The sequence below is a fragment of the Ictalurus punctatus genome, chromosome 4, assembly GCF_001660625.3.
Source record: "Ictalurus punctatus breed USDA103 chromosome 4, Coco_2.0, whole genome shotgun sequence".
In the NCBI taxonomy this organism is placed as follows: Eukaryota; Metazoa; Chordata; class Actinopteri; order Siluriformes; family Ictaluridae; genus Ictalurus; species Ictalurus punctatus.
Window position 1 is genome coordinate 26,438,328 of NC_071284.1, and position 22,185 is coordinate 26,460,512.

Here is a 22,185-nt window from a genome sequence, read left to right on the forward strand (position 1 = left end):
ACAAAGACAAGTGTGTCAAGCATGGTGGTGGGAGTGTCATGGTCTGGGGCTGCATGAGTGCTGCCGGCACTGGGGAGCTACAGTTCATTGAGGGAAACATGAATGCCAACATGTACTGTGACATACTGAAGCAGAGCATGATCCCCTCTCTTCGAAGAAGCCTGATAACGACCCCAAACACACCTCCAAGATGACCACTGCCTTGCTAGAAAAGCTGAGGGTGAAGGTGATTGACTGGCCAAGCATGTCTACAGACCTAAACCCTATTGAGCATCTGTGGGGCATCCTCATACGGAAGGTGGAGGAGCACAAGGTCTCTAACATCCACCAGCTCCGTGATGTCATCATGGAGGACTGGAAGAGGACTCCAGTGGCAACCTGTGAAGCTCTGGTGAACTCCATGCCCAAGAGGGTTAAGGCAGTGCTGGAAAATAATGGTGGCCACACAAAATATTGACACTTTGGGCCCAATTTGGACATTTTCACTTAGGGGCGTACTAACTTTTGTTGCCAGCGGTTTAGACATTAATGGCTGTGTGTTGAGTTATTTTGAGGGGACAGCAAATTTACACTGTTACACAAGCTGTACACTCACTACTTTACATTGTAACAAAGTGTCATTTCCTCAGTGTTGTCACATGAAAAGATATAATCAAATATTTACAAAGATCTGAGGGCTGTACTCACTTTTGTGCGATACTGTATATACTGAAATTGGGAAGTTGTAAGCAAATACTATAATGTACAATGATTAGCAAACTTCATTACTTAATCAGTTACACTCCTCACTAATCACTCCTTTTGATTATGCTGTACAGTAATGTTTATATCATTGATATTAATGTTTAAATTAGTATTTGACCTATTTAATGTCATGTCCTCTCAGATCCTGAATCCTCAGAGGAAGTTCCTAAGACAGGAAATGGTGATGGAGGCGGTAAGCAAGCAAGAGAGGAAATCCATTAGAAAAGAAATTTGTTCAAAATGATTGATAAGTGACCCAAGATTCCAAATTTCTCTCTCTTTCTCACTCACTTTCTTTCTTTCCTTCTTTTTCTCTTCCTGTTTCTCTCACTCTCTCTACAGAAATCAGTAGGTGGGAAGAAAGATCGCTCTCTCTTCCTGTTCAGTGATTTGCTGATCTGTACGACTCTGAAGAGGAAGTCGGGCTCTTTACGCCGAAGCTCCATGAGTCTGTGAGTTGCTCGTTAACATAGAATATGTATTTTGAACACTTGTGGTCGTTGGAAACCAGAAAAAAGTAGAAAATCTAAAAGAACATGTAAACAGTTAGGGTTTAGGGTTAATGGTCATGTTCACAGTCCCAACAGGGATTTGAACTCATGACCTTTCACTACCATTGTGTAGGCATTGTATCAACAAGAAGAATAACTAGAAAAGAACAGCATAACTTGTCACTGTTACGGCCTTTAATAAACCCTCTGCAATGCTCCGCATGTGGCTAACTACAACATAAATATAGGGGTTGTATGAACAGGCTACTAGCTAATAGGTAATTAGTGTTTTGTTGAAGAGCATAAAACACTCCTATATATATTTAGAGGTCACAGACATATGACCTCTAAATATATCTGGTGGTATCTGAGCTGGTATTTTCTGAGCTGGTTCCCTGGAACCATCTATCTGGATATCAAGTAAATTTCTAGCATTTTAACATTTCTCCTGCCTACAAAAGTGAAAACTGAGAAAATCACATTTAAAGATTCCAGTCCAGATCTACGAATGTATTGTCTCAAGCAGGCGCTACTTGTTGATTTCATTTGCACTTATTTTAACGAATAATAACTATAATACATATATGACCCTGAAAACTATACTATATCTATACCTGCCTTTATTCATAGCCTACAGGCATTTTTACAGATGTGCTTGTTAAACTGGCCTCTTATCTACCTGACGTGATCTTTGCAGAAAGCCTAGGCAAGTTTAGAAAGATAATAAACGGTTCTACACTGTTTTGGTTTTTGTAAAGCTGTTTTTGGCTGTTTGCCAGAAGTCTACCGTAGCGACTACCACACATACAGTATGATCCACATGATGTTTCAAACCTTTTCTTCTATTTCATTACACATTTATTTGGATGTCACATCCTGTTCCAAATGTTTATCATAGGGTGTGTTTATATTCACTAGTTACAAGGCACCTTTGCACTTTATTGCTAGATTATTAAATTGCTCATGCAAGCAGTTTACTACCAGATCTTATATCGCATCTTATAACCTTATAGAGCTTACAAACCATTTTAAAGGGGTCAATAATATTTAAAGAAGCTCATCTCTGTATTTATCCCTCCTATTATGGTATGGGTTAATTTGACCAATTTTCACATTTGAGATGTCTGAAATACTGGATAATCTCTCTTTTCCTCTTTTGAAATTTTTTGACTTTCCTTATTTAGGGTCATGAACTTACAGTGCATCTGGAAAGTATTCACAGCGCTTCACTTTTTCCACATTTTATGTTACAGCCTTATTCCAAAATTGATTAAATTCATTATTTTCCCCAAAATTCTACAAACAATACCCCATAATGACAACGTGAAAGAAGTTTGTTTGAAATCTTTGCAAATTTATTAAAAATAAAAAATAAAAAAGCACATGTACATAAGTATTCACAGGCTTTGCTCAATACTTTGTTGAAGCACCTTTGGCACCAATTACAGCCTCAAGTCTTTTTGAGTATGATGCTACAAGCTTGGCACACCTATTTTTGGGAAGTTTCTCCAATTCTTCTTTGCCGGACTTCTCAAGATCCATCAGGTTGGATGGGGAGCGTTGGTGCACAGCCATTTTCAGATCTTTCCAGAGATGTTCAATCGGGTTCAAGTCTGGGCTCTGGCTGGGCCACTCAAGGACATTCACAGAGTTGTCCTGTAGCCACTCCTTTGTTATCTTGGCTGTGTGCTTAGAGTCATTGTCCTGTTGGAAGATAAACCTTCACCCCAGTCTGAGGTCCAGAGCGCTCTGGAGCAGGTTTTCATCAAGGATGTCTCTGTACATTGCTGCATTCATTTTTCCCTCGATCCTGACTAGTCTCCCAGTTCCTGCTGCTGAAAAACATCCCCACAGCATGATGCTGCCACCACCATGCTTCACTGTAGGGTTGGTATTGGCCAGGTGATGAGTGGTGCCTGGTTTCCTCCAGACATGACGCTTGCCATTCAGGCCAAAGAGTTCAATCTTTGTTTCATCATGGTCTGAGAGTCCTTCAGGTGCCTTTTGGCAAACTCCAGGCAGGGTGTCATGTGCCTTTTACTGAGGAGTGGCTTCCGTCTGGCCACTCTTCCATTCAGGCCTGATTGGTGGAGTGCTGCAGAGATGGTTGTTCTTCTTGAAGGTTCTCCTCTCTCCACAGAGACATGCTGGAGCTCTGTCAGAGTGACCATCGGGTTTTTGCCCACCTCCATGACTAAGGCCCTTCCCCCCGATCGCTCAGTTTGGCTGTACGGCCAGCTCTAGGAAGAGTCCTGCTGGTTCCAGACGACTTCTGTTTACGGATGATGGAGGCCACTGTGCTCATTGGGACCTTCAATGCTGCAGAAATGTTTCTGTACCCTTCCCCAGATCTGTGCCTCGATACAATCCTGTCTCGGAGGTCTACAGACAATTCCTTGGACTTCATGGCTTGGTTTGTGCTCTGACATGCATTGTTAACTGTGGGACCTTATATAGACAGGTGTGTGCCTTTCCAAATCATGCCCAATCAACTGAATTTACCACAGGTGGACTCCAATCAAGTTGTAGAAACATCTCAAGGATGATCAGTGGAAAAAGGATGCACCTGAGCTCAATTTTGAGTGTCATGGCAAAGGCTGTGAATACTTATGTACATGTGCTTTTTTGTTTTTTATTTTTAATAAATTTGAAAATATTTCAAACAAACTTCTTTCATGTTATAATTATTTATTATATATTATTATGTAATTATGGGGTATTGTTTGTAGAATTTTGAGGAAAATAATGAATTGAATCCTTCTTAGAATAAGGCTGTAGCATAACAAAATGTGGAAAAAGTGAAGCGCTGTGAATACTTTCCGGATGCACTGTATATGTAAATATTTCCTCCTATGGCTCGTCTCGGACAAGCCATAATAAAGATTTACTATTTAAGATGTTCTTTTGCTGTTTTTTGTGTGTATTTAAACTGTGGAAGTCATTTTGACCTATAACATAACGGGTGTAACTTTTCTCCCAACATAATAGGAGGGTTAAATTAATTTTACAGCATAAAGCAATTAACTATCATAAAATAACCCAACTAAATATTTACTGTTTATTCAATGTAATTAATTTTACTTCCAGCACAGCCTTCTTGTCAGGGTTTATTTGTGTATTTTCAAAGAAATTCTACTGATTTAACTTTCTTTTTATTTCTCGTGGCCACTGATGTGCTGTTTGTTTGTTTGTTTGCAGATGCACTCTACTGGACAGTTTTAAAAACCTATCTATAAAATGTAAAAATATATTGCCACAAATGATTATTATTGGCAAGTATTAAGCTGTGAACTTTCATTACTATTGGAGTTTTAAGACATACCTGGTGGTGATTGGTTGATTGGATACTTTCCTTTAGCACCCTCTAGTGTGTATACAAGACACTACACCTACACGTTTCTTTTTCTTTTATGATGTGTATTGGGTATGTTTAATTATTTGGACACGGGTATTAAATCTGTTTAATATTATGGATGATCACAAATGTAGTGCTCTACATTTCATAATTGTGGTGTAGACACACCAAAACAAAGATGAAATTTTCCTGAAGAAAAATAATCAGTTTATATATATATATATATATATATATATATATATATATATATATATATATATATATATATATATAAATTATTATTATTTTATTATTATTATTTTCAATAGACAAACCTTTCAACATGTGGTGGTTGCAAAGATAAATTCAGATACAAAAGGAAAGAAATCCACTGTACAGGGTTCGAAGCAGGATGGTCAGCACAGCATAGTGATGCATAATCATAAAATATATTAATTCGCCAAATTCATAAATGACACCCAAGTTTTACAATGTCTCTTCTTTTTCAGAGGTTGTAAAGCAGATTTGCTCTAGATATAATACTTTCCCCAACTCTGGGCCACATCTCAATTTGGGGGTCGGTTTCTGATTTCCATTATTGTAAAATAAATTTTCTAGACAATAAAGTACTCAGGAAAATGACAACTGTCTATTAGTTATCAGGTCTGTGTTCACTGCGCTGAATTGGACAGTTAGAGGATCTGCACTGATCACCTTATTATGAGCGTTTGATAAATGGTTCAATTAAAGGCCTCAAATTGTTCCTGTGGTGTATGTAAGAAAATTTTGGTATATTGTACGAATTTCTGTCGAACACTTTATACATAACGGTGAAGTAATTGGATATAATTTATCTAGTTATGCTATAATTTAGTAGTCATGTGAACATTAGACTAGAAACTTAACCCTCAAGCCACCCCAGGATCATAAATGCACACACTCTGCTAAAGCGTAACAGACAATGGTGTTGCAACTGAGGCATAGTTTAAACCCGAACACTGAGTAGAGCAGGTCTTGGATTTAGCTAAGCGTTTGCCCCATCATCTGGAGATTGCGAGTTCAAATCATGATTATGCCACAGCCATCCATGGCTGGGACCCCAAAAGAGCAGTCTGGCCATGCTCTCATGGAGGAAGGGATTGCATACTGTCCTCCCCTCTCAATCACAGCAACACTAGTCAATCACTGGTGTCTGTGAGCTTATGCATGTGGATGTGGGCGAATATAGTAGTACTTCCCTCCAAGTGTGTTACGCGACCTCCGGTGCTGCATGAGCTTCACGTGCCTCAGATGGAAATATGTGATGTCCTTCGCCCTCCCTCGTTCTTTGCTGTTGTGTGATAGGGGAGAGATGCTTGATAGTTGGAAATTGGCCATTACTAAATTAGGGAGAAAGTTTTCAGCTAAATAATTTTAAGCCACAAAAGATCAAAATAATATTCTCATAGTTGCAAAACTGATATCACTAATGTGCCACTGCCTGGCTGTGTGATTGAGGTCATGTTTCTTTATCTTCTGTTTAATTGGCCTGCAGTTGTTTCAAAAAGTCCAGTGCAGTCTGGTCTGTATGTTAAACCCAACCTAAATTATTGTCATTAACCCATTTCAGATATTCCGCTGCTAGTGTCATTGACACCTCCAGTAAATATAAGTTCCTGTGGAAACTTCCCTTGGAGGATATTGAGGTAGTGAAAGGTAAGAACATCAGTCTCTATGAGTAGATTCAGAGAAGTACAGCTGCATAACTTTTTCATTGAATTCTGAATCGTTTCCTCTCTGCAGGCACAAGTCAGGCCACCAACAGGGATACAATCCAGAAAACCATCAGCCGTCTGGATGAAGACCTCAGTACCCTCGGCCAAATCAGCAAGCTATCAGAGACGCTCAGCTTTCCTCACCAGGTCAGTTACACAAATGTGCACAAAACACAAAAATGTGCAAACACACAACAGCATAATCATTCCTTGAGTTATTGTGTATATATAAAAGTCTAGCTGTATTAATGTTCCATATTTTCCAGACTATAGTAGCAAAGGCATATCTACAGGGCAGGCAATTACCTGGGGCCCCGCATACTGAGAGGGCCCCCGAGGGCTGATTATTTAAATAATAAGAAAATTTCATCTTAAAATAATGTGCAGCAATCCCCTTAAAAGGGGTCCCTTTGCGGGACACTGTCACGTTTCAGGATTCGTTTATGCTCCTGCGCCATCGCTTCACACTCGAGTCACGCCAGCTTTAATTCCTGAAAATTAATCTGAAAAATGAACCTATCCGTCAGCCTGAAGCTCAAAAGAAAACCAGTTACCTGTTACAGGTAGAAGGGACACCGCTTTAAGACCGTGTTCAGCAATTGTAGGTCAACCCCTTTCTTTATCCATTTTTCTGTTCTTATGATTGTTTTCAATAAAGAAATGAAGTCTTTGAAACACATGTCTACTGCGATTCCTTCACAGAACATGAAGACATAGTAACAACATAAATCTGTCAGAAGGGCCAGACATTTATTTTGCCTGGGGGCCCTACACAATCTAGGTTTGCCTCTGTATATTAGAATAGAAAAAATAAATCAGTATCTAATCAGCGTATTACTTGCATTAATCTACCAGCACTTTTCTTTTATACAAAGTTCTTTGTAGAGTAAAACTAGTCATTTCCCCCCAAATAAAAACAATTATATCACAATGCAGTTGCATGTTTGAATCTGATTGGTCAAAAGGAGTTGATTTACTTTTGCCTAACTGCAGCTTTGACAATACTGGCAACTCCAAGGCAAACCACAGGTTTATATTAATGTGTATATTAATTCTTCTACATTATCACAGGGACTTATTAGCTTTTTTTTTTTTTTTAAAATGTGAGTTAATGACATTCTCAAAAAAAACTTGTTTTGCTGATGTTTCACAGTATTACATTTAACTATAAACTGAGTTCAAAGAGTACGGCACGTTCTGTTTAATAAATATATTGTTATCTTTAGCAAATTGCCCTGCGTTACGTTTGTTAACTGTTGAATTATAAGAAATTTCAAGGTTTGTGTTATTTCCTATAACAGCAATGCCCGTTGTTTTTATTCCTTACTTAAGTTAGTTCATAATATTTGTCCACTTACAAGGATAAAATATGGCTCACCATGTAGCTACAGAAGTTAAGTAGGGTTCAACATTTTTATGAATCCACATGCTGCATTGCATTCATCCAGTCGGACCAATGGGGTGGACATAAACCGAGCAGGACTTTTAATCATGTCTAAGCATTTTACATCTTCTACTCTATTATTTGAAATAATGACTGTAAAACTTATGTGTCTTACTTGGTACTTTGTCTAGCTTGAGTGAGCTAGCTGGCCTTGTGGATTGACGTCTACAGTTTATTACCAAACATCTTATCAAAATGTTCAATATGGCTGTTTTCTTGGTTTCCTTAAGAATTCCAATAACCATCCATATTAATGTTATTGAAACGCCCATCATCACTGAAACTGGACAGTTGAAGATCTTCATCTGTCCAGTTATTGTGAATTTGTGCCCACTGTAGCCTCAGATTCCTGTTCTTGGATGACAGGATTGGAACCCAATGTGGTCTTCTGCTGTTGTAGCCAATCCACTTTAAGGTTCTGTGTATTGTGTGTTCTGAGATGCCTGTCTGCTCACCATGGTTGTAAAGAGTAATTGTTTGAGTCACTGTAGCCTTCCTGTCAAGGTCTAACTGGTCTGGCTAATGTCCTCTGAAATCTCAAAGGCGTTTCTTCCGTATGATTGGCTGATTGCACAAAATGTTATTGTTCCTAATAAAGTGACCGGACTGGTGAGGGTGTATTATAACAATTAAGGTAAATAAGAATGATCAACATTGCCTTGCTGCTGAATTTGAAGCTCCATTAGAGGGCAGAAAGTGTGTCTTATAGTGCAGAAAATCTGGTAGTAACGAATTCATTTCCATGCACTACAATGAACAAAGTTCTGTTTGTTCACACCTGTCAGCCTTATATGATGGATACATTTCTTGCACTTTCTAAGTACATTCTAAGTACATTGAACATTAACAAGGACATCTTGTCACTACTGTCTCCCTCTTATCCCAGAGTCTGGACGACGTGATAAAGGATCTGATGGCATCGGTTCACAGGGAATTAGCAGAGAAACAGTCCCTGGCGTTCAGCATGACCTTCTTACCCACCAAACTGGAGCTGAGCACAGCGTCTGCAGACAGCACGTTCATCTTCGAGTTCAGCAGTCCAGATGCACGCAGCAACTTCGAGCAGGCCTTTGAGGAGGCCAAAAAAAAGCTTGGTAATTACACAGTTATGTCCAATCCAGAATCACATTATTTACCTAAAGTACAGATTACACAGGAATTTAGAACATACACAAAATTTCACTAGATATGCATTCTGCATACAGAAGAGTGACAAATTAAAGGTAAACTGGTGATTTTTTTATGCTGGACAGGGCAAGTTTTTTAGGCATGGTGTTGTTACTCACTGCAAATCAATACATTGAAACATTTCTATCCTGATGGGAGTGGTTTCTTCCAGGATGACCCTGCCCCATCCACATGGCACAAGGGTTCACTGAATGTTTTAATGAGTATGAAAATGCTGTAAATCATATGCTATGGCCTTCACAGTCACTAGATCTCAAACCAATTTAACACCTATATGAGAACAGTACTATTCTAGAGACTTGCACAGTCTATGTCAACGTGCATTGAAGCTATTCTGGTGGCCTGTTGTGGCTGAAATTGTGTTGAATAATTTTGAGACTGGAAAAATCATTATAAGTTATTATAATTATATTTTAGATATAATTATACATAGATACTACAGTAATGATTATACAGGGTGTCCTAAAAGTCTCCATACATAGTGGACTATGTTTGTTAGAACCATGTCGGTTGTGCCTTCGTCAGTAGATGTTCGTGGACGTCCACTGCTCGGTTGGTCCTCAATATTTCCAGACATTTTGAATTTCTTAATAAGTTTGGCAACAGTGTGGTGTGTGATGTGCTCGCCAGGTTTCCTGTTAAAGTCCATCGCAACCTTGCGACAGCTTCCCAATCCAGCCATGGGAATGATTTCAATACGTTCTTCTTTTTGTCGAAGGCTATCTGGAGGATATTTATTTTTATATATATATATATATATATATATATATATATATATATATATATATATATATATATATATATATATATAAAACTAAGTATGAAAAATGTTGGAAGATATTTTGCTAAAAAGTGTTAATTTCCTTTATGTATGGAGACTTTTGGGGCACCTTCCCCATGTATTACCCAACCTCCCCATTGAAAACGAATCCAATCCCAAGGGCTTTAATGTATAATATATATGGAACAACATACACATGTAGATATGCATGTATCTATATATGCACATATGTGTGTATATATAAGTTATGAGTATCAAAAATGCCTATAAATAAAGCTAAAGTGTGAATGTATGAATCCAGCAAGGCTAAAAGTGCAGTGATGTCACTGACTGAGTGTAGTGCAGTAGAGAGTGATGAGTAGAAAGGATTCTACATATTCCATCTTATCTGAGTGAAAGACACGAGTGTACACGTCCTGTTTGACATCGTCCTCTCCTCTCCATAGCTATGAATAAAGACGAGTGGGACCCTGAGTTCCTGAAAGCCATCCCCATTATGAAGACCCGCAGCGGCATGCAGTTCTCCTGCGCCTCACCGAGCCACAGCAGCCCGGAGAACGTGTGTGAGGTGTGGGTGTGTAATAGCGACGGCTATGTAGGCCAAGTGTGCGTGCTGAGCATCAGGGCCGAGCCCACGGTGGAGGCCTGTATCGCCGTCTGCTCTGCACGGATCATCTGCATCGCAGCCGTGCCGGGACTCAAGAGCAGGTCTGCTTGCATTTAACACCTAACATGTACTACACATTTAGTTAGAGTCTAGTTCTTAGAGTGGACTTTGTAAATCCCTTCTGGAAAAAAAAGCATGAATAGAAACTATCACAAAAATTCTAACTGTTAAAAGAATTAGCATTATTGGTCCGTAATAATATCCACTAGACATAACATGTCACCAATAGAAGGCAATGAATTACCAGTGGAGACTGTTGTGGCAAGCAATCTGCCCAGCCTAACAAAAAACTTCAGACACAGAGAGTTGTTTTATGGTTAATTAGATTACACTTTGTCAATATATTCTATAAGACCCATAGGGACCATTACAGTTTCCATTAAATCCAGTACAATTCCCATTATAATCATTAAAACCACAATATGTAGGTGAAATGCTGTGCTGTGTATGTGAATACATTAAAACTACAAGCAGTGTATGTTGTATATCTCTTTAAAGCAGCCATTATCTTGCACTGAAAATGAGTATTAGCTTTAATGAATAGATTATCAGTAAGAATGAGACCTAATACCCATCACTGTAATCTAGCTGTTTCTATGGACACTTTGTATTTATATGTACACTTTGTATTATATATTATGTGTTGTATGATATTTTACAGTTTTTTTTGTTTGTTTGTTTTTTTGTTTTTCCTCAGGGAGCGTGTGGAATCAAGGCACTCTGCCCCTGCTGTACCGTCTAAGTCTGAGTCACTCCCTGTTCCTTCTGTCCAACCTCAGCTTCACATCTCCATCTCTCGCTCCTCTCCGGAGCTCAGTGATCCTCTTGCTCCAACAGCGCATGAACTTGGGCCTTTTGAAAGCGACGACTCGGATGATGAAGACTCACCGAGCCCCTCGTCCACGCTGCAGAGCCAAGCATCACATTCCACCATCTCGTCCAGCTATGGCAGTGAGTCATTCACACACTGATCTTTTTTATATATATATATATATATATATATATATATATATATATACAGTGAGGGGAAAAAACGTATTTGATCCCCTGCTGATTTTGTACGTTTGCCCACTGACAAAGAAATGATCAGTCTATAATTTTAATGGTAGATTTATTTGAACAGTGAGAGACAGAATAACAACAAGAAAATCCAAAAAAACGCATGTCAAAAATGTTATAAATTGATTTGCATTTTAATGAGGGAAATAAGTATTTGACCCCCTCTCAATCAGAAAGATTTCTGGCTCCCAGGTGTCTTTTATACAGGTAATGAGCTGAGATTAGGAGCACACTCTTAAAGGGAGTGCTCCTAATCTCAGCTTGTTACCTGTATAAAAGACACCTGTCCACAGAAGCAATCAATCAATCAGATTCCAAACTCTCCACCATGGCCAAGACCAAAGAGCTCTCCAAGGAAGTCAGGGACAAGATTGTAGACGTACACAAGTCTGGAATGGGCTACAAGACCATTGCCAAGCAGCTTGGTGAGAAGGTGACAACAGTTGGTGCGATTATTCGCAAATGGAAGAAACACAAAAGAACCGTCAATCTCCCTCGGCCTGGGGCTCCATGCAAGATCTCACCTCCTGGAGTTGCAGTGATCATGAGAACAGTGAGGAATCAGCCCAGAACTACACGGGAGGATCTTGTCAATGATCTCAAGACAGCTGGGACCATAGTCACCAAGAAAACAATTGGTAACACACTACGCCGTGAAGGAATGAAATCCTGCAGCGCCCGCAAGGTCCCCCTGCTCAAGAAAGCACATATACATGCCCGTCTGAAGTTTGCCAATGAACATCTGAATGATTCAGAGGACAATTGGGTGAAAGTGTTGCGGTCAGATGAGACCAAAATGGAGCTCTTTGACATCAACTCAACTCGTCGTGTTTGGAGGAGGAGGAATGCTGCCTATGACCCCAAGAACACCATCCCCACCGTCAAACATGGAGGTGGAAACATTATGCTTTGGGGGTGTTTTTCTGCTAAGGGGACAGGACAACTTCACCGCATCAAAGGGACGATGGATGGGGCCATGCACCGTCAAATCTTGGGTGAGAACCTCCTTCCCTCAGCCAGTGCATTGAAAATGGGTCGTGGATGGGTATTCCAGCATGACAATGACCCAAAACACACAGCCAAGGCAACAAAGGAGTGGCTCAAGAAGAAGCACATTAAGGTCCTGGAGTGGCCTAGCCAGTCTCCAGACCTTAATCCCATAGAAAATCTGTGGAGGGAGCTGAAGGTTCGAGTTGCCAAACGTCAGCCTCGAAACCTTGATGACTTGGAGAAGATCTGCAAAGAGGAGTGGGACAAAATCCCTCCTGAGATGTGTGCAAACCTGGTGGCCAACTACAAGAAAAGTCTGACCTCTGTGATTGCCAACAAGGGTTTTGCCACCAAGTACTAAGTCATGTTTTGCAAGGGGGTCAAATACTTATTTCCCTCATTAAAATGCAAATCAATTTATAACATTTTTGACATGCGTTTTTCTGGATTTTCTTGTTGTTATCCTGTCTCTCACTGTTCAAATAAATCTACCATTAAAATTATAGACTGATCATTTCTTGGTCAGTGGGCAAACGTACAAAATCAGCAGGGGATCAAATACTTTTTTCCCTCACTGTATATATGATAGAGAGAGAAAAAATATATATATAGACATTTCACTAGGTTTGAAGGCTACATGAGAGGTTTTTTAAATTCAAACACTAACTGTAATAGGAAAACCGGGTAGTGTTGGTACTCAATAGCGGTTTAGAATAGTATATAATTATACGATTTGACACACAACACTAGTTTATTTAGCGGAGGTCAGTAGACCAGGAAATTTAACCATTTTTATTGCTGAACTATGCTAGTGTGTCAGAATAGTGAAAAAAGACTAAATTGTACTCTATTATCATGTATCCTTTTCAATAAAGTGTGGCTTGACTGAACTGCCTTCGATAATTTTTTTTTCCATTAATTGGTTAAATAAATGAATTCAACAAAAGAGGAGATTGCGACCCCATTTGTAAATCAAGCAGCCCAACGTGGGGACCTCGTTTGGGAATCCCTGGCCTAGAAACATAGCACATGTAAATTTGCAAGAATAGGTTGTTTTTTGAAAGTATCAAAAGAAAGCTTTATTTGGAAAGTTTTAACTATATATATAAAGTATACTATATATATATATATATATATATATATATATATATATATATATATATATATATATATATATTGTTCATCTCTTTTTCTCATGAAGGTGTCTATGCCGATAGTTACAGTTAGCATGAAATGTGCATGTCTTGCTCTCTGGATGGGAAGGATAGCATTAAGTCTCCACTGTTAATCAGAGTCACTAGCCAATCATGGGGTTTTGTGAGTTCATTCATGTAGAAGAGCGCAACTAGCACTTTCAAGTGTTCCTTCCAGAGAACTAGCTAGTGAGTGGACTTTGACAAATGACCAAATTGTGAGAAAATCAGGTAAACGATCAACACCAATATTTGAGCTTGAAATACTGTACATTCCCAGGCTTCTGTACGAATAATCATTATTGTTCATTCTATGACTGATAATATTGCTGAGATGTGTCATAACTGTAGCTTCTTTAACGTTATCTGTGGTTCTGTAGCTGTCTGGAAAGAACCAGAATTAAGGTGCAGCCTAGGAGACGTCACATACCAGCATGGTTTAAGCTTCCTTACATTTGTGCAGGCTATTTTTCCGTCGTTCATTTACACTTACCTGAATTCAAATGGTTGCCAGAGAGTCAGAGAGATATACTGGACAGCCCTTAAGACTGTGGTGTAATTGGGTCATGGTGCTGCCTCGGTTATTTATGCTTTGTCAGGGTGAACAAGTTCAGCAAGTCTGCCTAACAGACCCAAATATAACTGCACTGAGCTAACAACATTAGTCTTGGTGGTCTTGCCCTGTGATTAAACCAGTTTAGTATAGTAGCAGGAGGCTTAAATTTTAATTTTGAAATACAGTGGATATAAAAAGTCTACATAGCCCTGTTTAAATTGCAGGTTTTTGTGATGTAAAAAATTAAACCAAGATATTACCTATGAAACCAGGTTATATTTTCTTGTTCTTTCCTAAACTGGTTCTATTTATTTTTCATGTAAATTTTGTTGATTACTATATCACATTAAAGATGAAAACAGATCTGATATGATTTATATGTTTTCTTTTTTTTTTTACTCTGCAAAAACCTGCAGTTTTAACAGGGGACTGAAGACTTTTCATATCCACTGTATATTTATCAGCCTCATTAAATTGCTTTCTTTTTAATCCTACCTGTAACAGTATTTCTCAATTCTACTCCTGGGCTAGGTGACTGCACGCTGCACTATTTTTCCTGCTGTTTTAACCTCATAAAACTGTTCTTTTTATTAGCTGATGATAAGAAAAATCCTAAATCTATGTAATTAAATTGATGTCATGGCATTTAGAAGCATGGATTTCATCATGATATGTTTAGGTGGTGAATAAAGAATACGGTGCCGACGCTAACATAAATGATGAATCAAAATGATTGCAATTACAATATCAAGAGAAATAGTCAGTGATTGTTATGATAATAAGGTGATATAATCGTGAGAGTTGTTTGTGCAGTTTAGGCAACTATGATAACTCTGTACATTTTGCTCTGTCTGTAGCCAGTAACTGCATTTTTTCCCCCTAAAAGTTATCATGGCAGTGATTTGGTGGTTTGGTGTCCATGGGAAACTCCCACATATACACCTAGATTGCTGCTAATTTAATTATCAGATGGCTTAATTAACTTCTATTTCCTATGACTATGCAACTGTAATGGCTCAAGTGTGGCTTGATATTTACTTTTTTTCCTCATTATTTATCAATAATTCTAACAGAAGCCATGTAAAGTGTGTATTTTTTTGCCACCATTTTAGATGATGAGGTAGCAGGCTGTAAGGACATAGTCCCCGAGACTACCAGTTCGGAGGAGGAGCAGGAGTTCTCCAGTGGGTTTGGGCCACAGCGACTGAGCGTCGACAGCCCAATGGACGGACGCGCCATGCGCAGATCTAGCCGGGGATCCTTCACCCGCGCCAGCCTGGAGGACCTGCTGAGCATCGACCCGGAGGCCCATCAGAGCTCAGTGTGGCTGGGCACTGAGGACGGCTGGTGGGTGAATGTTTGCTGTATTGGTTAATAAATTGTTTAAGAGCACTCCTTAAAACGGTAGTATTCCTTCAAATCAAACTCTTGGTGCAGTTTGTGTGGCTAGATGCTTTCTTCGTTTTTCTGATCCAGTTAAGTTTATGCAGTGTGAAACCAGACCAAGTAGGAATTGCCGATTCCCACCCACCTCTCCCAATCATACAACAGCTACCAACCGGGAGGGTGAACTCTAACACATGCTTCCAGAAAGATACACAGATCTAGCCAGGATTTCTCTTGCACTACTTAGGACCCCATCGTCCAATCTTTAAAAACAAACATGCTAGTAGAAGTTCTTTAGTGCAATGTCATGAAGGAATCCTTTGTGGTTACCTCACATCATTTTTTCAAACTTTTTTCTCACTACAAGTAATAATCAAAAAACTCAATAAAAGGTTCTTTAAGAAATATCTGGCTCTACTATGGCATCATTCTAGTCCCATTAATTTAATAGTGCATAGTAATCTGGGATGGCAGGTGGTCTCTCTTACCTCCAACACATCAGACTACAAAAAGTCCTCTTTCCTTAAATGGCACTGGCTTGCCCTTGTTCAACCTTCTCATCATTTTCCACACCTTGTAATTCATTGCATCTTGCACGGGCCTGTGTGACTCATCACTCTTAATCACAGGTCTTTAGAGCACCCCTTTTGTTCTCACTTTTCATGTCATCACTTGATCTCTGAGGACATGTTATGTTCTTAGCATTAAAGTGGGCTTTAAACTGTATAGAAAATGTTTTGTATAATTAATCCCTTCGGCGGAAAAGTTCATTTAAGGTCTGAACAGAATCACCTGCAGCAGTTTTCCAAATTCTTAATTCTATATATGTAAAGAACTTGGAAAACTGCTGCAGGTGAATCTATTCAGCCCTTAAATGAACTTAAATGTCTTCCGTGAAATGTCTTCAGTATGTGTGTGTGTGTGTGTGTGTGTGTGTGTGTGTGTGTGTGTGTGTGTATATATGTGTGTGTGTGTATGTGTGTGTGTATATGTATATATATATATATATATATATATACACACACACACACACAGTGTCTCACAAAAGTGAGTACACCCCTCACATTTTTGTAAATGTTTGATTATATCTTTTAATGTGACAACACTGAAGACATGACACTTTGCTACAATGTAAAGTAGTGAGTGTACAGCATGTATAACAGTGTAAATTTGCTGTCCCCTCAAAATAACTCAACACACAGCCATTAATGTCTAAACCGCTGGCAACAAAAGTGAGTACACCCCTAAGTGAAAATGTCCAAATTGGACACAAAGTGTCAATATTTTGTTTGGCCACCACTATTTTCCAGCACTGTCTTAACTCTCTTGGGCATGGAGTTCACCAGAGCTTCACAGGTTGCCACTGGAGTCCTCTTCCACTCCTCCATGATGACATCACAGAGCTGGTGGATGTTAGAGACCTTGTGCTCGTCCACCTTCCGTTTGAGGATGCCCCACAGATGCTCAATAGGGTTTAGTCCATCACCTTCACCCTCAGCTTCTTTAGCGAGGCAGTGGTCATCTTGGAGGTGTGTTTGGGTTCGCTATCATGCTGGAATACTGCCCTGCAGCCCAGTCTTTGAAGAGAGGGGATCATGCTCTGCTTCAGTATGTCACAGTACATGTTAGTATTCATGGTTCCCTCAATGAACTGTATCTCCCCAGTGCCAGCAGCACTCATGCAGCCCCAGACCATGACACTCCCACCACCATGCTTGACTGTAGGCAAGACACACTTGTCTTTGTACTCCTCACCTGGTTGTCGCCAAACACGCTTGACACCATCTGAACCAAATAAGTTTGTCTTGGTCTCATCAGACCACAGGACATGGTTCCAGTAATCCATGTCCTTGGTCTGCTTGTCTTCAGCAAACTGTTTACAGGCTTTCTTGTGCATCATCTTTAGAAGAGGCTTCCTTCTGGCCTAGGCCATCTTTATGTAGAGCAACAATTCTTTTTTCAGTTCCTCAGAGAGTTCTTTGCCATGTTGAACTTCCAGTGACCAGTATGAGGGAGTGTGAGAGCGATGACACCAAATTTAACACATCTGCTCCCCATTCACACCTGAGACCTTGTAACACTGACAAGACACCTGACACTGGGGAGGGAAAATGGCTAATTGGGCCCAATTTGAACATTTTCACTTAGGGGTGTACTCACTTTTGTTGCCAGCGGTTTAGACATTAATGGCTGTGTGATGAGTTATTTTGAGGGGACAGCAAATTTATACTATTGTTATACAAGCTGTACACTCACTACTTTACATTGTAGCAAAGTACCATTTCTTCAGTGTTGTCACATGAAAAGATGTAATCAAATATTTACAAAAATGTGAGGGGTGTACTCACGTTTGAGAGATACTGTATCTATATTCATATAATGCGCTTGTTCTAATACACTGTTGGATTATTGATAGGGATTTGTATAATAAAACCTTATAAACATAATAAATACCTTAATAAAAAAAACCTTAATAAAAAACATATTTAAAAAAATACATTATAATATGGTGTAAGAAGATGCTTACTGAACATTTTACTTAATAAGGAGTCGCCAGTGTCAGAGCTTTCCAACAATCTGTACATTTTCTGCCATGAGAAAGTCTTCAGGACAGAGTGATTTATGCTTTCAGTTTTGTCTGTAACATGAAATTAGCATTTTTTGTTTTTCTCTTTCACTTTGTAGAGTGCAATATCTCACACACAGCTGTTTTCATTATTAATAGAAACTAGAAATGAGATCAAATGGGTATATTTTGTCACTGTGTGCTTCTCTTCCATTGTCTCTCTCTCTTTCTTTCTCTCTCTCTCTCTCGCCATTCTCATTCCCTCAATAAAGGAGCTCATGCATTTTCAGTTTCACAGCATGTTGTGGAAAACACCAGGACTGTTAACCGTTGCCCTTGTGTTTTGTGTGTTTCCAGCATCCATGTTTACCAGTCCTCAGACAACATCAGAAACAGGAAGAACAGCATGAAGATGCAGCATGCGGCCTCAATCTTGTGCATCCTGTAAGTAAAACCCCACTGTTATCTCACTGGCTGTTGCTTTTGCCCTTTTGCAGCTAAACAGAAAGTTACACACTTAATTTTCTCTTGTTTGCTTTGTAAAGGTATCTCGACAACAAAGTCTTTGTGTCCCTTGCTAATGGTGAAGTGATTGTTTATCAAAGGGAAGCAGGTAAAGTTCTCTTAACATATTACATACTAATAATGTTACTACTCACATAGTCATTCAGAGTGCATTAGTCCACTACTAAGACCAAAGTTATTACTTTCCCATGCATCAAAAATAAATACAACCCAGATAATAATAATAATTATTATTATTATTATTATTATTATTATTATTATTATTATTATTATTATTATTATTATTACATATGTGTTATTCAAGAATACCTCACTTAAAAATTGGGGCAAATTTGTTTTCAGCAAAACTATACAAAATGCAAAACTATAGACTGTGAAATTTATTTGATTTGTTTTAAATCTGTTTTATGCTGATTATTGTTTTTGAGTGTGTTTTCTACCACAGTGTTTTGACTCTGTTACTAGTGTCCTTTACAAATAAAGGGTTGGATTTGGACATGAGTTGAGGACAGTGATGTCTAGATGTACTGGGGATGGGGCTTATTCATTTATGCAATAATCACTGTCTATCTCACACAAACATGCTTGTACATTTTATATATATATATATATATATATATATATATATATATATATATATATATATATATATATATATATATATATATATAATTATTATTCATTATATATTTATATATAATTATATATAAATATATAAATATATTCAAAAAAAAAGTTCAGCACCAAACAATGAAAATTTTTAAATAAAATAAAAGTATAAACTCTTCTAGTAATGCAGTTATAATCTATATTTACTGTTCCTGTTGGCTGCAAATTAACCTTCATTTATTTATTGATACGTGGATCATGAGGCAATAGGTGTTTAAATACATGGCAAAGGCAGTCGAAAAATATTTGATGGAGTTGTTCTTTTAACAGTGTAATGCAGCTGTCCATTAAAGCACATTTAACTGGACCCCATGTTTCAGGTGGTAACTGTAACTCCGCTTTGCATTATTTTCCTATAATAGCATGCCCTGTTTTATTCCTTAGGTGCCTGGGTGAAATTTTTCACAACTCTATATGCACGTTTTTTTATTTAAAAGAAACACTTTCGCAGTACTAACACTAATGCAGTTCGCCCTTACAGTATGCACGAGTCCAATGAGCAATGTCACAAATGAACCTTAACAGCTTTAAACCTAAATCTAATATTATTATTATTATTATTATTATTATTATTATTATATTATTATTATTATTCTACATAGATTAATTTAGTGGTTCAAACGACATGTTCAGGGGTACAAAGGGACCACATTACGGATGACATCTTTAGTCATGTAATCTGCAGTCAATACAAAATACATTTCCTCAGTAATTTACATAACACTGAATGCAATTTGATAAATGATTCAGTTGAACAAAAACTTCATTGTGAAATTAGTTTCTCTCTCTCTCTACTCACAGGGAGTTTCTGGGATCCTCAGAGTTCTCAGACGTTGTGTTTGGGTTCCCCGAGCGGCCCTGTCACTAAGATGGTCCCAGTGGCGGGGAAACTGTGGTGCGGCTGTCAGAACCGGATTCTGATCATCAACACCAGCACTTTAACGCAAGAGGTGAGTGAGAGTGACGGACCGCACCATTGCCCCTTGTCCGCTGATAGAAATGTTTTGAAATTGTTTTCTTGTTTTGTCTGATTTATTGCATTGGTTCTGTCTGTCACTGGGAGGCCAGTAGAGTGTAATTGTCCTGCTTTCTGAAAGGGACAGCCTTCTTCTCTACCCTGTCAAACATGGATGGTGTCTGGAATATTACAGGAATTAGTGTCTCATCCACGTGCATATAATGTTCAAGAAGATGAGGTGTGAGAGCTGGTAGCTGTCGTGCTAGCAGGAGTGAAGTGGATATGACCTGAATTAGAGAAGAAAATTAGATAAAATAGTTAGTTGTCCTTTTCTTCCATCTAAAATTGGTTTAAGTTTTGTTTAACATAAATATTTAATGATTAGCCCAAAGCAGTGTACATACAAACTGAATGTGTTTATGCTCTCCTGAATAGTTGCTGTTTTGATTAACGACATCATATCCTGAAACAGTATATACAGAAGCATGCTGTATGTTTTAAGCTATAGTCTAGTTTCATGACGTGAACATGACCATGTGTTTATTTATGTGTATGTATATGTTTGTGTGTTTGTGTCCGTGTATATATACAGCACTCGTTTGCAGTGGGCCAGGACAGCGGACGGTGTGTGACCTGCATGGTGAGCTATGGTCAGGGTGTGTGGGTGGCTCTGCAGGGCAGCGCGCAGGTTCGTCTGTACCACTCCACCAGCTATGAGAGCATCTTTGAGGTGGACGTGGCACCTGCTGTTCACAAGATGCTCGCAGGTACTCAAAGTATTATTATTGGTTTGTATTAATACTCATGTTCTGATATTGATATCGTTTCTGTAGTAACGGCTATTCACATGGACTTGAATGGTGGGTGCACCACATAATCTAATCGTAATAATTTAAAACAGACTAGAAAACATGCTGTTATTTAATAAAGAGAACTGTATAAGCATGAAAATGGTTGGGTTTTCTGTAAGGAGATGCTTATTTAACATTTTTGGAAGGAGTCTCCAGTGTCAGTGCTTTGTAAAAGTCAGAGGTAAAAGGTTTAATGTTTTTTTTTGCCATAAAAACACTTAATGCCTTCACATCACATATATGGTTGTATCCCATCTCATCTCTCTCTCTCTCTCTCTCTCTCTCAGGCTCGGATGCCATTATCCGCCAGCACAAGGCTGCATGTCTGAGGATCACAGCTCTCCTGGCTTGTAGAGACGTGTTGTGGATTGGGACGAGTGCCGGGGTAGTGCTCACTCTGCCAGTCCCACCTGTAACCTCCAATGTAGGGACAGGACCTTTGCGCACTCCACTCATGCCCACTGGCTCTGCGCACGGCCACACCGGCCACGTCCGCTTCCTCACCTCCATTGAGCTGCCTGAGGGTTTTGATGTTCACTTTCCCTCCCAGGCAGAGTCAGGTGTGTTCAAAAATTAATGTCATATAGCGTAAGGTAAATTAAAGTCAGCCACTATTTTATTCTTTGGTTCATATATGCACTATACACCCATACAATAAACAACACTACTATTTTAAACTTTAATACTGTCAATTAAATTTTTAATACTGTTATTTTTAACGGCAACACCAGTATTTCGAAGTGTAACACTGCCATTTTAAACTGTAACACCATTATTTTAAACTGCACAGGTAAAACCACTGTTTCACACTGTAATACCACCAGTTTAGTCTGTAACATCACCATTTTAAAATATAACACCGTTTTAATCTGTAACGCCACCATTTTAATGGCAGAATCACTATTTTAAACTGTAGTGTCACTATTTTAAAGCTATAGCACAATTTAAAAGTCTAACAGTGTCTAATATTAAAAGTCTAATATTCTATTAAATTGTAATATCACTATTTTAAACTGTAACATGGCTCTA

The 22,185-nt window shown here is 38.7% G+C and overlaps 1 protein-coding gene across 2 annotated transcripts in view; it reads left to right on the plus strand.

Annotated features, from left to right (window-relative positions):
- Positions 1 to 22,185, plus strand: part of LOC124628061 (rho guanine nucleotide exchange factor 17) — a 138,633-nt gene that overhangs the window by 109,143 nt on the left and 7,305 nt on the right. For both annotated transcript variants that reach the window (XM_047155130.2, XM_047155131.2), the window contains 13 exons: positions 887 to 937; positions 1,087 to 1,196; positions 6,179 to 6,264; positions 6,352 to 6,470; positions 8,654 to 8,861; positions 10,183 to 10,444; positions 11,101 to 11,354; positions 15,314 to 15,548; positions 18,511 to 18,597; positions 18,699 to 18,766; positions 20,149 to 20,297; positions 20,898 to 21,072; positions 21,444 to 21,716. In XM_047155130.2, the coding sequence (XP_047011086.2) occupies positions 887 to 937; positions 1,087 to 1,196; positions 6,179 to 6,264; positions 6,352 to 6,470; positions 8,654 to 8,861; positions 10,183 to 10,444; positions 11,101 to 11,354; positions 15,314 to 15,548; positions 18,511 to 18,597; positions 18,699 to 18,766; positions 20,149 to 20,297; positions 20,898 to 21,072; positions 21,444 to 21,716 (2,077 nt within the window). The remainder of the gene's footprint in view (positions 1 to 886; positions 938 to 1,086; positions 1,197 to 6,178; positions 6,265 to 6,351; positions 6,471 to 8,653; positions 8,862 to 10,182; positions 10,445 to 11,100; positions 11,355 to 15,313; positions 15,549 to 18,510; positions 18,598 to 18,698; positions 18,767 to 20,148; positions 20,298 to 20,897; positions 21,073 to 21,443; positions 21,717 to 22,185) is intronic.